The sequence below is a fragment of the Physeter macrocephalus genome, unplaced genomic scaffold (assembly GCF_002837175.3).
Source record: "Physeter macrocephalus isolate SW-GA unplaced genomic scaffold, ASM283717v5 random_45, whole genome shotgun sequence".
Taxonomy (NCBI): Eukaryota; Metazoa; Chordata; class Mammalia; order Artiodactyla; family Physeteridae; genus Physeter; species Physeter macrocephalus.
The window spans coordinates 123,136-143,094 of record NW_021145331.1 but is presented as its reverse complement, the minus strand read 5'-3'; the positions used below and the strand labels follow the sequence as shown (position 1 = coordinate 143,094).

At 52.2% G+C, this 19,959-nt stretch overlaps 1 protein-coding gene across 2 annotated transcripts in view; it reads left to right on the top strand.

Moving 5' to 3' along the window:
• The first annotated feature begins 435 nt into the window (after positions 1–435).
• ANXA6 (annexin A6) overlaps positions 436–19,959 on the top strand; it is a 54,240-nt gene continuing 34,716 nt past the window's right edge. The window contains exons 1-7 of one of the 2 annotated variants that reach the window (XM_024119764.3): positions 436–561; positions 9,717–9,760; positions 15,263–15,353; positions 16,066–16,160; positions 17,685–17,798; positions 18,768–18,858; positions 19,788–19,867. In XM_024119764.3, coding sequence (XP_023975532.1) covers positions 9,743–9,760; positions 15,263–15,353; positions 16,066–16,160; positions 17,685–17,798; positions 18,768–18,858; positions 19,788–19,867 — 489 coding nt within the window. In that variant the 5' untranslated portion in view covers positions 436–561; positions 9,717–9,742. Of the gene's footprint in view, positions 562–9,716; positions 9,761–15,262; positions 15,354–16,065; positions 16,161–16,725; positions 16,834–17,684; positions 17,799–18,767; positions 18,859–19,787; positions 19,868–19,959 lie in introns of those variants that run through there. The other variant, XM_024119777.3, reaches the window with a different exon arrangement.

The window sequence follows — 19,959 nt, the reverse complement described above, 5'->3', positions numbered from 1 at the left end:
TAAATACTGGGCTTCTCTGGGCTCTCCTCTGGAAAGTGGATAAGTAATGTCACAGACCTGAAGGGGTTGTGGAGGGACAGAATCTGATCAGGCATTTTAAGTGCTTGGCCTTAATTTTGTCAAGCCTCAAGGTTCTGTTTCTCAACAAATCTTTGGTGAGCAGTAGGAATTTGGGGACAGTGTCCAGAACTGGATTCGGGAGCTTTAACTTCCAGCCCTGAACGTCCGAGTGACCTTGGCCAACTCCTCCTCCCCTCTTCAGGTCGCAGGTCTGGGGTCTGAGCACAGACGCAGTTTTCCTGGCGAGGCCCCTCCCAGCTGGTGACATTCTAAGATTCCAGGAGCGAATGAACTTGGGGGGGGTGGGGGGTGGGGGGGAGGGGGGAGGCGGGACGAGCCCGATTGGGCCCCGCGCGCCACGTGTCCGGCCCGGGAACCGAGGACTGTTCTCCCGGCCCGCCCCTGCGCTGCGGCTGCTAACGGGCTCTGACCCAGCGAGCTCCGCGTCCGCGCGTCCGCCTTCTCGTCTGTCCGTCCGCTACAGGAGGCTTCCGCCGTGCGGTGAGTAGGTTGAGGTAGGAGACGGGATCGCTCCAGTGGGCCCCCACCCCTTCCGGCGGGCTGCAGGGATGCAGGGGGCGAGCCATAAATGCCCAGTCATCGCTGACCCACGCCTGCCGCCGGCCCCGGGGAGGGGCGCGGGAGGTGGGGGCCGCGGGGACCGGGAACCCGAGGGCGCGGGAACCCGAGTGGGTCTCGGGCAGGGCGCGTCTGCGCAGCATAGTGGAGCAAATCCACTGCCGCAGGCGGGGAAGCGGAGGCGGACTGCGGGAGGGAAGGGAAGAGAAAGGAGGGGAAGGGAAGGGAGGCGAGGGGAAGGCCGGCTCTGCAGAGGGTGTGGTGGAGGGGCGGGGGGCACCTGGGCCGGGGCCACGCAAGCTTTTGGCCGTGCTTTGCGGGACTAAAGCGACTCTGAAGGCCCGGGGTTGGAGGCAGCTGGACGGGGGACCGACCCGCAGGGAAGGGTGTAGCTGAAGCCGCAGACTGAGGGCATGAAGAGTCCGACCCTGCGCTGCACCTGAAATGGTGGTCGTTGGGGCAGGGTTCTTTGTGTGCAGACTGATGGGGGACCGGCTGTCCACACCTCAGGGCCGCAGTGGACCCTCCCGCCCTCTTGGGGCCACTCCTCGACTCTAAAGGAGACTCGCAGCTGGGCTCCAGGGGCCTTATGATGGGCCAGAGGCCCCACCCTTTTTCCTGCTCCCCCCCAGCCCAGTTTCGGCCTTTCCAAAGCTTGTGGGCTTCAGATGACTCCGCAGATGCGAGCGTGGGCGTGAAATACCCTGAGTCGGAATCCCAGCTCCACCAACAACGTGCAGTGTGACCTTGAATCCATAGCTTTCCCTTTCTGAGCCTCAGTTTCCTTCCCCAAGTCCAGAGCTGATAAACCCAGCCTCTCAGAGGAAACAATGGCTGTGAAAATTGATTTATCTGTCAGCTGCAAGGAATGATTACAGGTTTGGGAAGTCTTGATTACAGGCCTGGGAAGCCTGGCCTACCCAGTTAGGCCGTGCAAGGGGATGGGGATGGGGTCGGGGTCGGGGTGTGGGGTGGGGGTGGGGGGGTGTCCTTTGGGAGGATCCACCCTTTGCTTCCTTCCTCCCCCTCCTTTTCTCTAAACTCTGGTGGGTCTTCCCCGACAATTCCAAATTTGGACATACGGCTCCTGGGTTTGTAAAAGAACTCTGGTTTCCCTGGTCCGCCCTTTTCCCTCACTTCCTCTTCCTCCCCTCTACCCAAAGCACACCTTAAATTGCCCGCCCCACTGACCCAAATGGGATAGCGTGACCTGCTTAGCCCTCCCTTTGGAGGTGAATGACTGCCCAGCTTCAGCTGCCATGGACCCTGCCCCTTTGGCTGGCAGGCCCTGTGCCATGGCAGAGGGCACTGGCCTAGGGGCCAGTGGAAAGCTGGGTCACCGTTCCAGGTGCCAGGGGTCCTTGGGCAAAGCCCTTTCCTTCTCTGTGCTTTAGTTACCATTCTGTGGCAAAGTCTGCTGAACTGGCTGCTCCTTGCAGTGCTGGCGTTCTAGGATTCAACTGTTCTAAGATTTAGGATTGTGAGAGTAGGGTGGGGCAGAGGCCTCTATCCCCCTATGCAGCTGTGACAATCACTCAGCCATCTTTCTTTGCCTTCCACTCCTTGTTCCCGAGGCGCGGGGTGCTGGGATACAGAAAATATTTGTGGTTTCTGGGTAAGGGTCACAGCTGTTGCTGGGGCAGACTGTGGATGTGAATGTGCAGAGGAGGGGGCTGTCCCTGGGAAGCCAGGGACCTGGCCTCTTGGGGCTTGTTCCTGGGACAGGGTCGGGGAGCTCTGCAGTGTTGGGTAGCTGCCAGCGTCTGCAACATCTGCACTGCAGCACCCAGAGGGAGCCCTGGGCCACCAGGCTCCAGCCACACCCAGTCCCAGCCTCTGCCCTGCCACTAACCACCTGGAGCCCTGAGGACACGCCTACCCCTCTGAGCCTTAGTGCCTGCCTCTCTAGAGGGACAAGAGCTGGGCCCAGGGCACCCAGCTGGTAAAATGGGTTGGAGTTGCCTGCCTCTTCTTCGTGGCCATTCTAGAATTTTCCACGGAGGTCCAGTAGTGTCACCAGCCTCACCCCACCCAGCCCCTCCAAGATGCTTCCTGGGTGGGGACAAAGCACAGGATGTGGTCTCTACCCTGATTTTCGAGCAAGCATGTCCCTCTACCTCCCTCTTAAAAGAGGAGAGGAAGTCTTGGGTGAGGGTGCCTTTATTAATCCTTTTAAAATTCTTGGTTCGGAATCCAGCCATACTCCCTTTCCTCGTGGGATTGAGAACCCTCCCCACTCACCCCACCCCCAGACTGGCTAAGGAGGAGTGTGTCTTTGGGTTCTTGGAGCCTCAGATCCCCCACCTGTAAAATGAGGATGAGGTTGATAGCCCCCTCATGAGATTATAAGATGGGAGATGTGAAAAAGTGCCTCGTAAACTGTAGAGTGCCCTGCTCAGAGAATCAAGTGCTACTGTGATGTGGTGCCACAGAAGGGTGTGGTGCTTGAGAAAGCAGGTGACCCGAGCCTCAGGTTCCTCATCTGCAAAACGAGTGTCCTTGTAAATAATAGTAAAATAGTCACTTCTATTATTTATTGAACCCTTCTAACTTACCAGGCCTTGGCTGAACCCTATGTTAGATGCTGTTACCATGCCCATTTTGCACATGTGGAAACTCAGCCCTCAAAAGTTTAGGGTAGAAAGAATATTAACACTTACATAGGGTGTCCTGTGTGCCAGGGCGTCTTCTAAGCACTAGATATGTCTTAATTCTTTTCACGCTCACCACAACTCCTCTGAGGTGAGCATAATTTTTATCCCCCATTTTACATTTGAGGTTAAGTATGTGCCCAAGGCCACACAGCTCCTAAATAGCAGGTCAGGCTCCGACCTCAGGCAATCTGGTTCCTGCCTCTGTACTGGGAGACACTATGCTTTGCTGTCTCTCACAAAAGTGACCTGAGCATTCCAACCCAGGCCAGTCCAACTCCAAACCCGGGGCCCCTGGATCATATCCTGGGGCCTTATCCTGCCTGAGGATCAATGACTCTGGGTCAGGAGAGGGAAAGACTCTGCTCTCTAAGAAACCCTAGTGCTGTGAGCGGGGGGGTGTGCCCGGGCACAGGGCCAGGAATGGCATCTACTCTGGCTTCATTAAAGGCAGGTCCTGGAGGGCAGAGGGGCTGGTCTTTGGTGTCTCTCTGCAGACTGGGGGAGGAGCCATCAGGAAAGGAGAAAGGGAAGGATCTAGATTTTGTAGGCCAGGGGCCTACAAAGGTGGGTACATATAACCTGGGAGGCACTAAGATGATTTTCTGGGATGCCGGAAGAAACTGTTAGACTTACTATATATGCTTTTAATCTTATGCTTAAAAAAGTATATGTTTGTTTATCATGATGAATGATCTTTTTTTCTTTTGTTACTGGTGGTGTATAGGATCAAAAAAATTTGCAGATCACTGCACAAAAATTTGTCAGCTTCGTTGGGGTGGGAGATTCGTCTGTCTCATTGTCTTTTCTACCCCCAGCTCCTGCCAATGGGCATGCAGGAGGTGCTCAGTAAATAGGTTTTGAAAAGTGAGCCTCTGCCTAATCACTAATTTTCTTTATGAGCTGGGCAAGTTACTTAACCCCTCAAGTTACTTCCTCTCCTGGCTGTATAATGAGTCTGAAAACCAGTAGGCAAGGTGATTCCTTTTTATTCTGTGATTTTTCAAGGGAGTCATTAAAGAAAGCATGAAAACCACTCAGTACCTTTCACTCAACAATCCTTATGAACCACACTTAGTAGTAAGGGTACATTAAGGAAGCATATACAATAATTTTAAAGAAAAGGTAAAATCATCCCTCAGATATAAAAATGATCATGTGCTAAAGATTTTATTCTACTCAATAATCAGTGACTGGACCAGGCAGATGCTAGAAGCAGCTCAGAAGAGAATCAGCAGATGCCTTTATATTGAAAGGAATGTACAATTGGAGGCAAACTTGTTTTTCCATCAGAGGTGGGGGGAGGGAAGGGAAGTCCCCTGAACCTTTATCAGATAGGACAGAATGAGCATGTCTAAGAATTATCGTGCATTTTTACAGATTTTTCTTTTCTCACAATACCTTGGAGAGAAGCAGCCTTCATCTAATTGAGGAATGATAAATCCACAATGGTTGACCCAAGCCACTCACGAGCAGGTGGTTTTAGAGTCACACTGTGGTTCAGAGGTAGGAGAAATCCCTCCTGGCTTCCTAGAAAAGTTAGCAGAATCATCTAGGAAAGTTTTCAAAAATTACCAGAGCCCAGGCTTCATCCCTGGCCTGTTGAATCTCTGGGGGTGGCCTTGTGTGTTGGTAAGTTTGAAAAACTCCCCAGGTGGTATTAATAAAGCCAGAATTGAAAAAGCACCGGTTGTGATGCTAGAAGGCTGGTTAGAAAATGCCAGTGGAAGAGATTCCTGGTTTAGGGGGAGAGAGGGTGTGGTAGTGGGTGAAGAGGAGGAAGGCGAGGGCAGACAAATCAGGAAGGGTGTCAGGGGCCATGAGTGCGGAGCTCAGAGGGCCTGCATCGAAGGGGGGCCGTTGGAGATGAGTGGGCAGAGTCCCTGTGGTACTCCTGGGGCGCAGAGGTCTGGGTGATTTTTTTTTTTTGCATGATCTTCCAGGTTATAAAATTTTTCTCAGTTTGCCCCTTACCCTCCACACCTGATCTCACCCCCTAATACTCAACATCTCCTCTCTCCTCTCAAAAGTACACTCTATTCCACCAAAGCCCACAGGCTACGTTTTGAGAACAGAAATGCTTTTTCTTATGCCCGTGTTTCTTCTCCCCTCTTTCTTCTCCGTCCTCTGCTTCATTCCATCGAGTCCAAACGTTTTTTTTTTTTGGTTGCGGGAGGCGGGCTCCTTAGTTGCATCATGTGAACTCTTAGTTGCAGCATGCATGTGGGAACCAGTTCCCTGACCAGGGATCGAACCCGGGCCCCCTGCATTGGGAGTGCGGAGTTTTAACCCCTGTACCACCAGGGAAGTCTCGAGTCCAAACTCTTGATTGTGTACTTCTATCAGCCCTAATATGCATCTTTAACTTTATATATGTATAGCAAACATCAGCAATGGAACATGGAAGGACAAGATCAATTTAGAAAGTTGTAATATTCTCATTCTGCACCCCAATGGATTGTTGTGCCCAGTACCCCACTTTGGAGACCACTGCTCTAATAACGGTGATTGTGATAACAGAAGCTACCACTTATTAAACATTTACTCTGAACCTGACCATGCTAAGTATTTTACCTGCCTTACTTCATTGAATTTTCACAAAAACCTTATGAGATTATCATTTCTGAGATGAAGAAACCGAGTCAGAGAGAAATGATGTAACTCACCCAAGGTCATGAGCAGTCAGGATTTGAACTCAGGCCATGACTGCAAAGCCCACATTCTTTATTACAATGCCACCCTGCCTCCTTTGTAAATATTTGGGACTTCATATGTGTCTTGTAGATGTGGAAATTGAGATTCATATTTAGGTAACTAACAAAATTACTAATTGGTGGGGAGCAGAGCTGTGACTCAGTCCTCTTGCAGGACGTGGACAAGACCTTCTGTCTGGCTCTCGGTTTCCCCAATGCTATAGTTAGGCAGTGGTGGTTGAGCCAGCCCTGGTATTCTCTACCCCAGAGTGTTCCTTCTGGAGCGAGTCCTGATTGCTTGCAGCCTAAAGGACTGAGGCAGGAGGTGGCCACAGCAGCACAAGGCCACCAGGAAGCTCTATCCTTGAATGGGTTTCCGGCAAATGGGTTTCTGGAATGATCTGCCATGATGAGCCTTTATGGAAATCCAGGTCCAAAGAGATTCAGGGTTCCTGAGAGGAGAGAGGCACTGGTGTATAGCAGCCATACCTGCCAGTCTTGAGAAGCTATTTCAACCAAGATGGTGAAACTTGCCTATTGGGGGTGGGGTGGGGATAGAGAGGAGTCCTGTGGCCTTGGGGGAGAACTCTCCTAGGACTGATATTCTGAGATTTTGCTGTGAAAATTCCTGGTTGATAACGACAAAAGCCTCTCACATCCACTCTGGGTTTTCCCAAGGAGGAAGTGATATTATCCACATTGTGCAGATGAAGAAACTGAGGTCTAGAGAGACAACCTGGCTTGTCTGAGGTTACAGAGGGGCAGGCTGGGAACCAGAACCTGGGTCTTTTCCTTCGGCCTCTTCCTAACGTCCCACCGTGTTATTACCCGGGGGTGGGTTGCAGGGATGTTAGCCATTGTCTGGGCCTGGCAAGTCACTTATCCTCCCTGAGATGCCTTTACTTCATCTAAAAAGTGAGGGGCTTGGAAGTAATGGATTGTTAAGGGCCCTCTGGGGTTCTGAAACATTGGATATAAAACATTTATTCAGGCAACCTGAGAAGTGTGGTCTGGGTCGCCCTGGGAGGGATCAGAGGCCCTCGTAAAGCCAGGGTAGATGGCGCCTCTGTGATTAGCTCCAGAGCTTCCCTGAAACCTCAGAGGAGGGGCTGTGGGAGCTTGGCCCCCCCCCCCGCCCCGAACTGCAATCAGAACATCTAGTTCTGGAAGTTTGCTTTCCAGGTATACACAAGATGTGCACTCACAAGAGGCACATATAAACTGCTCTCAGAGCTGAGAGTATTTTCCCAAAGATTTGGACGCCCCTCCTCTAAGCCGTCCAGATGGGCCTGGGCTGCCGCCAGCAGCTGAAGTTTCCAGCAACAAGGCCAAAGGAAAATGCTTCGAGGCTGGAGGTGCAGATGACGGGCCTCAGCTGACTTCCTGAGCCTCACGCAGTCCCTTTTTGTCTGCTGGCCTTGGAGCTCCCTCACCTTTTGCCCATACCATCCCCCAGACCTGGGGAAACCCAGAGCTGGCTCCTGGCCAGACCCTAGGGTAGATGTGGGTTCTGGCTCCCCGTCAGGGGAGTTTCTATTTCCTGAGGAGAGCTCAAGTTTGTACCAAAGGGCCCCTGGTTGTCAGGGAAACAGCAAGGTTTCCTCAAGCTCTGCTGTCAGCTCGCTGCGGTTACAGGCAGATCACTGCCCTCTGCTCTTCACTCCTACCCCATCATCTCACGTCTGTCTGCTGACTGTAGTTTGGGGGACTTGTATTCAGGCAGTGGGGACACATGGGTAAACATGACAAAGCCCTGTCCTCAGAATGTCCCCCTAGCACACTGAATGCAACCATTTACTGAGAACACATCTCTGGCCTGGCCTTGACATAAGTTGGGTCTCATCCTCCAACTCTCCAAGGCAGGAAGGGGAAAGCCCCAATTCTGTACTTAAGATAACCTTGAATTCAGAGATGAACAATGTACCTGAGGGCACGTAGCTGGTAAGTGACAAAACGGACTTGAATCCGGGTCTGTCTGACTCCAAACCTATGTTTTCCCTGCTGTGTCACATGTCTCCTATGGCCCCAGAGTGAGAGAGCAGGATTATGGGCTGAGATCAGGGGCTGATTTCCCCTCGGTGTGTTTTTTGGTTTTTTTTTTTTCTGGGTGGGGTGGTGTAGGGGTGATGGTATGTGAAGAACTGGAAAACACTGAGGTTACGCATCTCCTTTGTTTCTACCCTCTGTTCTGGTTCAGTTCCTTGTAGCTCTTACTGGATATAAGTCTGATAGAGTTTGTTATTTTTACTTTTAAAAAGTAATACGTAGACATGGTTTAAAAAGATCAAACTGTGCAGTCCTGACTACAATGGACAGCACTGGTCCTTCTTTCTCCGCATATCCCAAGAAGACTGTGGCTCTTCCATCCATGCCCTCCTGCAGAGAGGGCTCAGTAGCCCACCCACTCTCCCTTCTCTTCCCCTTTCCAAAGCAGCAATGTCCCTTTTTACATTTCTTTTTAGATAAGATATCTTTGTTTCTTATTCCTTCACTGCAGACCCTGTGCCCTGACACCCCTTTCAGTGAGGTCCTGTGTCCTGTTTGTTCAGTTCCCCACCCTCACCCATGATCTGTCCCATCAGAGAAAAACCCAAGTCTTTACAGTGGCCTTAGGCACTGGTCCCTGATGCCACGTCTTACCAATGTCCCCACCCCACTCCCTGCCGCTGTATCGGCCACACTGAGCTCCTTGACCTCACTGCCTTCAGGTAGCCACGTGGTTCATGAGGCCTCTGGCCACTCCACCTGAGATCACACCCCTTGTCACTCTCTCCCAACCAAGCTTCATCTTTTCTTCTTAGTTTTTATCATGTTTGTTATCCTTCCCCATTATAGAGGAAGCTCCAGAAAAGCACATGTTTTAGAAAGTCTCTTTTATTTACTGGTATATCCTCAGTGCCTAGAGCAGTGCCTAACAGGAGTAGATGCTAAAGAAACCATAGCCCATCAGATATTTGCAACAGATGACCCAGAGCCCCTTGAGGGTGCCCATCTACAGACTGTTAAGCCCTGAATTCTGGAACTGTTCTTGGTGACTTGGAAAGAGAGCATGCATGGTGCAGATGGCATGGACCCTGGGATCTAGACTGTGTTGAATTCAGGGTCTTTTTTTAATTTAAGTAGAGTTGATTTACGATGTTGTGTTAGTTTCAGGTATACAGCAGAGTGATTCAGCTTTTTCAGATTCTTTTCCGTTATATGTTATCACAAGATATTGAATATAATTCCCTGTGCTATGCAGTAGGTCCTTGTTTATTTCATATATAGAGAGTTCAGTTTTAAGCTGTATGATCTTGGGCAAGTTATTTAACCTCCCTGAACCCCCATCCTCAGTTTCCTCTTCTATAAAAAAGGGGAATTTGACTCCAGGAAGGATTGCTGTGAGGATTAAGTGAGACAGCATCTGGGAAAGTGCCCTGCGTGGCCTGGAGAAATGGTGCTGGTTAGTGGTCGTGCCTTTTCCCTCTTTCAAGTTCTCCTGGTTCCAAGGGTCTTTCCCACCCTGGTGTGAGCATCTGGACACTGGCTAGTCCATCCATTATCCTCCAAAAACTGCGCCTGGCCCTGAGCTGGGTCTTTGGGTGTGATTTAAGCTGAAGGGCTGGAGGCAGCTGGAAAACAGCAGCAGGAGCACACTCTCTCTTGAAAGGAATGAGGCTCAGGAAATTTAGGGGAAAGAATGGAGGGAATCAGAGTGCAGAGGAATCTCATGGCATTTCTTTTTTCTCCACAGTGTTTTCTGCTGCAGAACCTGAGACCATGGCCAAACTAGCACAGGTAAGGAGACGTTCCCCTCCTATAGTACTTCCCCTGGGCCTGGGCTTCTCCTAGAGTCACTGGGCCTGCAGCACAGATCCTGGTACCTTTAGGTACAAAGGAGCTGGAGAGGTTCTCAGGCTTTGCTTGCTCCTATTATAAGCACAGCTCTTTCAGAGGCAAGTGACCTGTGACAACACACAACATCCTAAGCAGAAAGGAGGTGTATTGGCTCACATGACTGAGAAGCCCAGGGCTTCAGGTCTGGCTGGATCCAGGGGCCCACGTCATATTGTCAGGATTCTGCCTCCATGAACTGGGCCTCCACTGGGTGACTTCACTCTTGGACACATTCTTCCTTAATTGTTCATACTAGCCATCAGCAGCAGCTCTAGGCTTCCATTCTGCTTCCTGGGCAGCGTGCAGGATACAACATAATTTATACCAAATGATTCCAGGGAAAGTCTTGGCTTTGGTTTTCATTGGCTTGGCCTGGGTAACTTGGATCCAGGCGGTAGAGCTGGTCCCACCTGAACTGCCTGGCCCAAGAGTGGTTCCCCGAGGAAGGGAGACGGATACTGGATAGGCAAAAGCATTAGAGGGTCCTCTCTGCTCTGGAGGTGGATTTGGGTCCTCTCTGTCACATGCATTTGGGATTAAGTTTCCCTGGCTTGGGAGACACCAGTTTTTCATACTGTCTGAGCGCTTTGCTGGGCTGTGGAATTTGAAGTGTATCAGAGCTTTTACTCCTGTGTGTGGCCAGGATTAGATTCCATCCTTGGTCAGAGCTAGGTGTTGTTCTGGGCCAGGGTTTGCCTGAGAGTGACCCCTGTTGGCTGGCCTTAGAGAAAAAGACGTGGTCACTGCAACAGTGGGGTTGAAATGGGAGAATAAAACAAAGGGACCCCTGACTTGGCCCCTTTGGTCCCTCATGTCAATCGTAGAGCTATTGGCCACAGACATAATACAGGCACTGTGTGATCTTGGGTGAGTTCTTTACCTTCTCTGCGGCCCCAGTTTCCATTATGAGGTGACTGAGCTCAGTGATAACTAAACTTTGTCCCCATCTTCATGACTTGCCACCCAATGAACAAGGGCCTTAAGGATGTCTATTCACAATTTTTGAAGAGCACAGTGTGTTATATGATGTAGAATCAGTACTCAAAAAAGTCTTAGCCGTGGCCTCCCTGTCGGCCTCTGAGGAGCACACTTTGCACAAGTGGCCTCTGTGACCAGGAGAGAGTGCTAGTTGTTATAGACAAAGATCCAAGGCATAGTTGTTGTTGCTACCCATTTCCCATGAGTAATCATCCCAGAGTTACTTCCTGAGAGGCATTTGAATTGCAGGGTTCTGGACGATCCAAGTGGACAGATCAGGTCCTGGGAGACCAGGGTGGCCAGGACCTAGGGTGCACATCTTTGGACTCCTGGACCAGTGCTCCCAGACCCTGCTGTCTGCCTAGCTGACCTGTGCTTTCTTGTCGCCATGGACCAGCAGCCATAGACATCCTACAAGCGAGAGTCCTAGGATGGCAGAGCCTTAGGGGGTCCCTTATCCTGTGGGATGAGTTGGAGCCCCCATGCACAGTGCTAATGCTCTGGTGGGAGCAGTAAAGGAGCTCTGGGGGCACGCAGGTTGAGGAAATAGGAAAAGCTGCCTGGAGAGAGCTACTTGAGGAAGAACAAGGGAGCTGAGAGTGCTTTAGGTAGAGGGGATGCTGGAACAGAGGGGCAGAGGGGAGAGAACGTAGTGTGTGCAGGGCAGTAAAAGCAATTTGGATGCTTGGAGTACAAGGGCTGGGGGAAAGAAGAAGGGGGCTGAAGACAATACAGATCTTCCTTGACCTGCAGTGGGGTTACCTCCCAGGGAACCCTTGGTTAGTTGAAAACATCATGAGTTGAAAATGCATTTAATCCACCTACCCCACTGAACATCAGAGCTTAGCCTCACCTACCTTAACTGTGCTCAGAACTCTTATATGAGCCCACTGTTGGGCTAAATCATCTAACACACAGCCTATTTCATAATAAAGTGTTGAATATCTCATGTAATGTATTGAATACGGTACTTAACGTGAAAACCAGGACGGTTGGGTACAGAATAGCCGTCAGCGTATTAGATGACCGCCCTCGTGGTCGCGTGGCTGACTGGGAGCTGCGGCTTGCTCTTGCTGCCCAGCATCGTGAGAGAGGACCCTACAGCATATCGCTAGCCCAGGAAAAGATCAACATGTACAATTTGAAGTACAGTTTCTGCTGAAAGTGTATCACTTTTTGAAAAATCGAAATTGAATCAGTCGGGTACTGCCTGTGCTAGGGAAGAGTGAGAAAGGTCTTCCTTCCACTGAGCTGAAGTTTGTGTCTAATGCTCCCAATTACTAGCACCCCAACTCTGCTCCTGTGCACCCCTTCCCAAAACACACGTGCGTGCACACACGTGTACACACACACACAGGCACAGAGCAAGCCACTCCCTCTTTTCTCTGGTCCAGGTCGCCCCCAGTTACTTCTACTGTGATCTCTATGCCAGTTCTCCCTCTTTCCTTCCAGAAGGGGGGACCCTGAGGCCCAAAGTCATAAAGAAATAATGTGGTGTCATAGAAAGGCCCAGAGGCATGGCTCTGTGGCCTTCATTTCACAGGGATGTTCTGGGTTTGACGTGAAGGTGAGCATGAGAACACTTAGGGGACAGGGCGAGAGTGGCAGGTGTTGGTGCCTGCAGAGGGGAGGCCTGGGTCAGGTCTGCTCAAGACGGCTCTCAGGTGGAGTCCTGGCTGGGCAGCCACCTCTCTGACTCATGTGGCTTAGGTTCCCGAGCGGCCTCGGGACGCCTGCTCTAGCAGCAGCCTGGGTGGAGCCTGGGGTCCAGGCTGCTCACCAGCTGGCACTGGGGCCTGCTGAATATTTCAGGGTAGAAAGTCCTTTCTCCTCTTCCCTCCCCTCCCCTCGCGGGTACTTGAGGCCAGGAACCTGTGTGCCGGAGGAGTGGCAGGCAGTCAGGGTGAGGTGGAGAAGTGGGGACAGCTGTGCAGGTGGCACTTGGAGATGCAAATTCACCAGGTTGCTGTGAGAATGACCAATGATGGGAAACCTGGGTGATTTGAAGGACTGTCCGTGCATCTCTAAATGTGACCAGTGCTGGGGCCCCCCTGCGTCACCCTCTGATCCCTGTGGCTGTGATCCTGCAGGGTGCTGGGATAACTAGTCTGACGGGCTACTTATTATTGTTGTGCAAAGACCCACATGGGAGAGAGACCGACTTGCAGCTGGCCAAGCCCGCCTCTAAGGGAGCGTTTTGATCGGGGCTTGTGTCAGCAGTTAGACTTCTTATCCTCCAGCATGGCATTGCCTCATCTTTCAGCTGCAGCCTCTGCCCCAAATGCTGCCTCAACGGCTGCACTGGGTGAGGAGGGAAGGGAGGGAGGAGGAGGAGGAGCAGGAGAGAAGGTGTTGGCTTACTGCTGGAACCTCTTCCCTTCTTCCTGGGGGCTCCGCTTCCATCCTTCCCCTCTCCTCCTCCTTCCCTCCTGGCCACTTACAGTCCCACCATCTTGGCAACTTTGGGATGTTGGCAACTTTGGGCATCCGCAAGAGCCCTGAAGGATCTGGGCTTGCTTTCCTGGCTGTTCTTGTATGCTCTTGGCTCCAGGCCTTCGCCATGCTGCTTCTCTGTATGAAGCCTTTTGCTTCCCTCCCCCACCCCTTGGGCCAGCTGTTGCTCATCCTTTAGGGCTCAGCTTAGCCTTCCCCTCCAGGAAGTCTTCTTTGATTGCTCAGGGTATGTTCACAGCCATGTATCCGCCCGTACACCTATCCACCTAGGAAACAAATAGTGCCTAGCTGTGGCAAGCCTGGAGCTAGCTGCTGGGAATACATCAGTGAGCAAGACAGAAAGACAGATACGCGTGGAGCTTTCTAAAGGGAGTATCTCTTTTCTGGTCTGGGTATCTGGCGTGTGTTACTCTTTCTTTCTCTGCCCAGCGGTGTGATCAGGTTGCAGGGGATTCACGGGTGGCGGGAAGAGGGCCGTGTCCCTTTCTGGTCATCCTCCCTGCCAGAACTTTAAATAGCAACCCTGCACCCACGCACGCATACCTTGGAGGAGCCAGCAACGGCTGACATAAACCAACAGAGCGTTCAAATCCCAGGCCAGGTCCTGCAGTGCAGGTGCCGGGAGACACAGGAGGTGGTCGGAGGCTCATTTGCTGCCGTGCACTTCTTACTGCTCTAGGCACAGTTATGCGAGCCACCCCGCCTCCCATGAAGCCTGTCCTGGTTCCCTCATCCAGCTGGAATTGCCCTCCACTATTTTCCCAAGTTGCTTTGCCTCTGTCATGGGGTATTTATTACGAGCTCTATGCTAATTTGTGTTCTAGTCTCTCTCCTCCACTGGGTCAGAAGCTCGTGAAAGTCAGGCTCGGGTCTTCTTTCTCCCTGAATCTTCAGCCCTTCGCATCGGACCTGGCACAGGCTAAGTGCCCTGTCACTGCACTGTGTGTTTAGTGCCCTGGGCTCTGGCATCCATGGCTGTCCCAGCTCTCACTGCTCTCCGGGGCCCCATGGCTGACCCATATCTGACTTCTCTGTGAACCAGCCCATTGTGCATTCAGCTTCGATGTCTAAGATTCTCTGGCTCTGCCTCTCCCTGCCTTTGTCCCAAGGACCCAGCCAGCTTGTCCTCAGATGCCAGTTCATGGCTCAGTTTACTGGGCCCAGAAGAATAGCACCTCATCTGGGTGTTGATTCTGAGGGTGGCTCTGGGCCCCCCACCTTGGGCCAGGACCCCACCCTCAGAAGCTGGCAGCTGCAAGGTTTCTGGAGCTAGAGAGCAGAGGGGAACTGGAGAGAGTTGTGGGTTCTGTGTGACCCCAGCAAGTGGCTTCCCTTTGTGGGGGTTGGTTTCTTTGTTTCTGTGATAGAGATCATCTTAAGCGCTTCTACAAGACACTAAAAAAAATCACACTCATGGAGGTGAAAGGGCTTTGTACACCGTAAAGTGCCATAAACATATGTGGGGCTCTGGTTACTTCTGCAGGAACCATTCCCACCCCCTGCACTCAGTCTGGCTTTTATCTCTCCCGGGTCCTGGGAAAGTGGTGCAGAGCCGGGAGCTTGGCTGAGCTCTCCTCCGGCGGGGAAGTGGCACCACCCTTGGGGCAGGGGGTGGCAGGAGGTACAGGGAGCGTCCTCCGTACCCTTGCCCGGGCTTTCTGTAGCCAGCGCTCCATTTTAGGGGCAGGGAGCTCAGCCACGCTCCAGGTGAGTGACGACAGTGTCTGGGGTAGGACAGTGCAGGTGGGGATAGAGAGAAGTGGGCAGATTCCATCTCACCATGTCCTGGGTCTCTTCAGAGAACTGTGAAAATACACCCTTGGGTCTTGCCATGGCCATTATGGAGGCTGGGTTTTGGGATTTGTAACAAATATCTGATCATTTTAGGGACAGCGGGGACCTTTATCCTGTGGCCAGGGCTGGGAACCCCGTTCAGGGCCAGCACCTCACCCTCTGTTCTTCTCCCCACAGGGTGCCAAGTACCGGGGCTCCATTCACGACTTCCCCGACTTCGACCCCAGCCAGGATGCCGAGACTCTGTACAATGCCATGAAGGGCTTCGGTGGGTGCTCGGCCACCAGGAGTGGGGCCCTCAGGAAGAGAAGTGGGATTCAGCTGGGCTTGAGGGTGTCCCCATACCAAAAGGATAGCCCTTTTGGTGGGCGGTGGGGTGGGATGGTGAGATGTACTCGGTCATTCTTTGGTTTCCTCTTTTTATTATTATAATTTTATAATGAACAATTCCAGATGAATAAAAAGATCTAAAGAGTAGGAGAAACTTTACCCATAGACCTGCCACCCAACTTGAGAAATAGCACTTGCTTCCTCATATAGTTGAAACCTCCATGGTAGGTCCCCCTCCTGATAGCATCACTCTGTCTTTTCTCTCGGGGGGTAAGCACTACCCTGAATTTGCTGCTTATTATTCTCTTTTCTTTTCCCCATCACTGAAAGAACCCTGTCCTGGGCATTAGGACACCTGGGTTTTTCTAAGCCAGGCTCATTGGGAGACCTTGGGTGAGTCGTTGCTCCTTTCTGGGCCTCAGTTTCCTTATCCGTGTGATGAGGAGCTAGATCACGGGCCCTCTGAGCTCAGATACTACATGTGCTAGGATCTCTCTCAGTGGTGGCTTGTCAGGTCCCCACAGATACCCCCTCCAATGTCACTGCCTCACACTAGCGGAAGACTGATGCAGAGGCCTTGCAGGGAGCAACCCTGGCGGGCTTCCTGGAGGCAGGTTGGGGTAGGGTGACGGGTGCCTCCCCTCTTCTAGGCAGCGACAAGGAGGCCATACTGGAGCTGATTACTTCCCGGAGCAACAGGCAGAGGCAGGAGATCTGCCAGAACTACAAGTCCCTCTATGGCAAGGTAACCATGGCAACCAGAGGGCGGGTGGGATGGCGGGGGTGAATGATTTCATTCACCTGTGTGTTCAGGGCCTTTTCTGAGTATTTTACTCCAGGTCAGCCTCTGTGCTGGCACTTCTGCCCTCCTTTTTCCTTTTTCTTTTTTTTGGGCTGTGTTGGGTCTTCGTTGCTGTGCGCGGGCTGTCTTTTCTCTCGGGGGGTAAGCACTACCCTGAATTTGCTGCTTATTATTCTCTTTTCTTTTCCCCATCACTGAAAGAACCCTGTCCTGGGCATTAGGACACCTGGGTTTTTCTAAGCCAGGCTCATTGGGAGACCTTGGGTGAGTCGTTGCTCCTTTCTGGGCCTCAGTTTCCTTATCCGTGTGATGAGGAGCTAGATCACGGGCCCTCTGAGCTCAGATACTACATGTGCTAGGATCTCTCTCAGTGGTGGCTTGTCAGGTCCCCACAGATACCCCCTCCAATGTCACTGCCTCACACTAGCGGAAGACTGATGCAGAGGCCTTGCAGGGAGCAACCCTGGCGGGCTTCCTGGAGGCAGGTTGGGGTAGGGTGACGGGTGCCTCCCCTCTTCTAGGCAGCGACAAGGAGGCCATACTGGAGCTGATTACTTCCCGGAGCAACAGGCAGAGGCAGGAGATCTGCCAGAACTACAAGTCCCTCTATGGCAAGGTAACCATGGCAACCAGAGGGCGGGTGGGATGGCGGGGGTGAATGATTTCATTCACCTGTGTGTTCAGGGCCTTTTCTGAGTATTTTACTCCAGGTCAGCCTCTGTGCTGGCACTTCTGCCCTCCTTTTTCCTTTTTCTTTTTTTTGGGCTGTGTTGGGTCTTCGTTGCTGTGCGCGGGCTTTCTCTAGTTGTGGCGAGCGGGGGCTACTCTTCATTGCGGTGCGTGGGCGTCTCATCGCAGTGGCTTCTCGTTGCGGAGCAAGGGCTTAAGTAGTTGCAGGCGCGTGGGCTCAGTAGTTGTGGCTCACGGGCTCTAGAGCACAGGCTCAGTAGTTGTGGCGCTTGCTCCGTGGCAGGTGGGATCTTCCTGGACCAGGGATCAAACTTGTGTCCCCTGCATTGGAAGGCGGATTCTTAACCACTGCGCCACCAGGGAAGTCCCCTCCTTTTTTCTTCTCTCAGGCAGGGACCGTTCAGCCACAGGAACATCTAGAGCACCTGCTTCACGCTGGGCACTGTGTTAGGGGGTTAGGGCTACACAGGTGAATAAGACCCTACGGACTCACGGACCGTGGGAGAGACACACAGTGAACAAGTAAACAGACAACGGCGGGGAAGAGGCACAGTGCTGTGGACTTGAATTCTGCCATTTGCTAGCTGCGTGCCTCTGGGCAGGTTACCTGATGTCTCTAAACCTATTTCTGAAGGCTGATGATAGTATGTACCTCCACAAATGAGGATTAAGTGAGATTACTTAGCCCAGTGCCTGTACAGAGTAAGCGCTCATTAAATGTAATCCTTATCATTATAACTGCTCTTCCATCTCCTCCTCCCTCTGTCCCGCAACCAGGACCTCATTGCAGACTTGAAGTACGAGCTGACAGGGAAGTTTGAACGACTGATTGTGGGTCTCATGAGGCCACCTGCCTATAGTGATGCCAAAGAAATTAAAGACGCCATCTCGGTATGAAGCGTGGGTCTGCGCATGTGCGAGGGTTGGGGGCGTGGTTCATGGGAGATTCCAACCTCTCCAGCAAGCGTTCAGTGAGCCCTGCACCCACCCAGCGTGTGTTCCCTGCTTCGAGGCAGCTTGCCCAAATCCTATCCCAGAGGGGCGCCACGGTCTCCTCCAGATGGACAGAGGTGGGACAGGTGTCGGTGTGAGGCCCACCCTGTGAAATGGGGCCCTTGGCCCACACCCCCACCCCAGCAGCTTACAGTCCCGAGGAAGCAGGACACAGGGAAGTGGAGACAGATTGTGCCCAACACCCCAAGGCCAAGGGCATGTTAAAGGAGGTCATGGGGACAGGCCCTGGGCTTGGGGTGGCTGGAGAGGGCGTCACAGAAGATGAGAGGATCGAGCTGGGCCCAGAGCCTGGAGAGGATTTGGTTGATCAGAGTGGGCTGGAGAGGGAAGGGCAGGAGCGGCTGAGGAGGTGTGTTCAGGATCTGATGAGCAGCCCAGACTAGTGGAGGTAGAAAGTCGCTCCCCACCAAGCAGGGAGAGACCAAATGCCCTTGAGTGTGCTTAGCACTTTACAGTTTATAAAGTGCTATGAACTTTGCCTCAGATGAGCTAGTAAACGTGAATTTGTTTCTAACTAATAAACTTAGCCATGTAAGAGGTTATCACCTTCTCATTCTTCCTGTGAGTTCAGTAGAGCAACTAGTATCATCTCCATTTTATAGATGAGAGAAGAGAGGTGCAGAAAGATAAAGGTTTTTTAATGAGCAATCACAAAGCAAGCTGCAGGCAGAGGTGGCACTAGAACCCCTGTCTCAGGGCAGCAGCTCCAACTTGGTGCCTAAGAGCTGTGTTAGGGGCACCCTGAGTGCTGCGGGTTTCCTTGCTCTGACCACCTCAGGTTCCCATCTCGGGGCTGGTGGCCTCCCATCCCAACCCTTGACTCACATGCCCCTTCCCTTCTCCCAGGGCATTGGTACCGATGAGAAGTGCCTCATTGAGATCTTGGCTTCGCGGACCAACAAGCAGATCCACCAGCTGGTGGCAGCGTACAAAGATGGTGAGAAGAACAGGAGGGGCCATTCAGGGTTTTCAGATGTGTAATGAAGGTGATCACAAGAGTAGGGACCCTAAGACTCTACCCATTCACCTTTTGTTTCTCCTTTCCTCTGTTCGTTCCATCCATGCAATAAGTACCTGCTCTGTGCTGGGCAGTGTGCTAGGTTCTCAGGATATGGCAGTGGGCATCCGTATAGTTCCTGCCTGAGAGCTTATAGATTAACGAGGTAGTGAGGGATACAGATAATAAAGAGGTAAACAAATAAACATGATGATGACTTGTTGTGAAGTTATGAAAGAAACAAACAGAGAGCAAGCATCCGACTTTAACTGGGGAGGATGTGCTTTAGACAGGTGGTCAGGGAAGCCTGTCTTGGGAGGAAACGAGAAGGATCCAGTCGTACACAGAGTGGGGAAGAAGACCCAGGAGAGGGAATGGCAAGACCAAAGGCCCTTGAGCAGAATAAGCCTGGTATCCAGTGCGAGGCTAGAGCAGTAGAGGGCAGGACAGGATTATACAGGGCCATGTAGGCCAAGAGAGAGAGACAATGTTTATTCCAAGCCCAGTGGGAAACAGAGGTGCCCACGATGAATGTGGGCTTTAAGACAGTCACCCATGTTGCTGTGGATTGGAGAAGCAGAGAGAACAGTCAGAAGGCTGTAGCCACTGTCCAGGTGAGTGACGATGGTGTCTGGGTTAGGACAGCGCAGGTGGGGATAGAGAGATGTGGGCAGATTCCATCTCATCACATCGTGGGTCAGTACAGAGAACTGTGAAAATACACCCTGGGTCTTGCCATGGCTGTCATGGAGACTGGGTTTGGGAATTTGTAACGAATATCTGCTCATTTTAGGGGCAGCAGGGACTTTTATCCTGGTTCCCTGGGGTGTCCTGGGGATGGGACTGGAGCCTGTGTTCCTTCCCCGCAGCCTACGAGCGAGACCTGGAGGCTGACGTCATTGGGGACACCTCTGGTCACTTCCAGAAGATGCTCGTGGTCCTGCTGCAGGTTGGTCCACCTTGGGGCCCTCCCCGAGCTCTCTGCCAGGGTGCAGGGGGCTGTGAGCACCTTCTCCCTGATTTCCCAAACAGGGTGGCCCG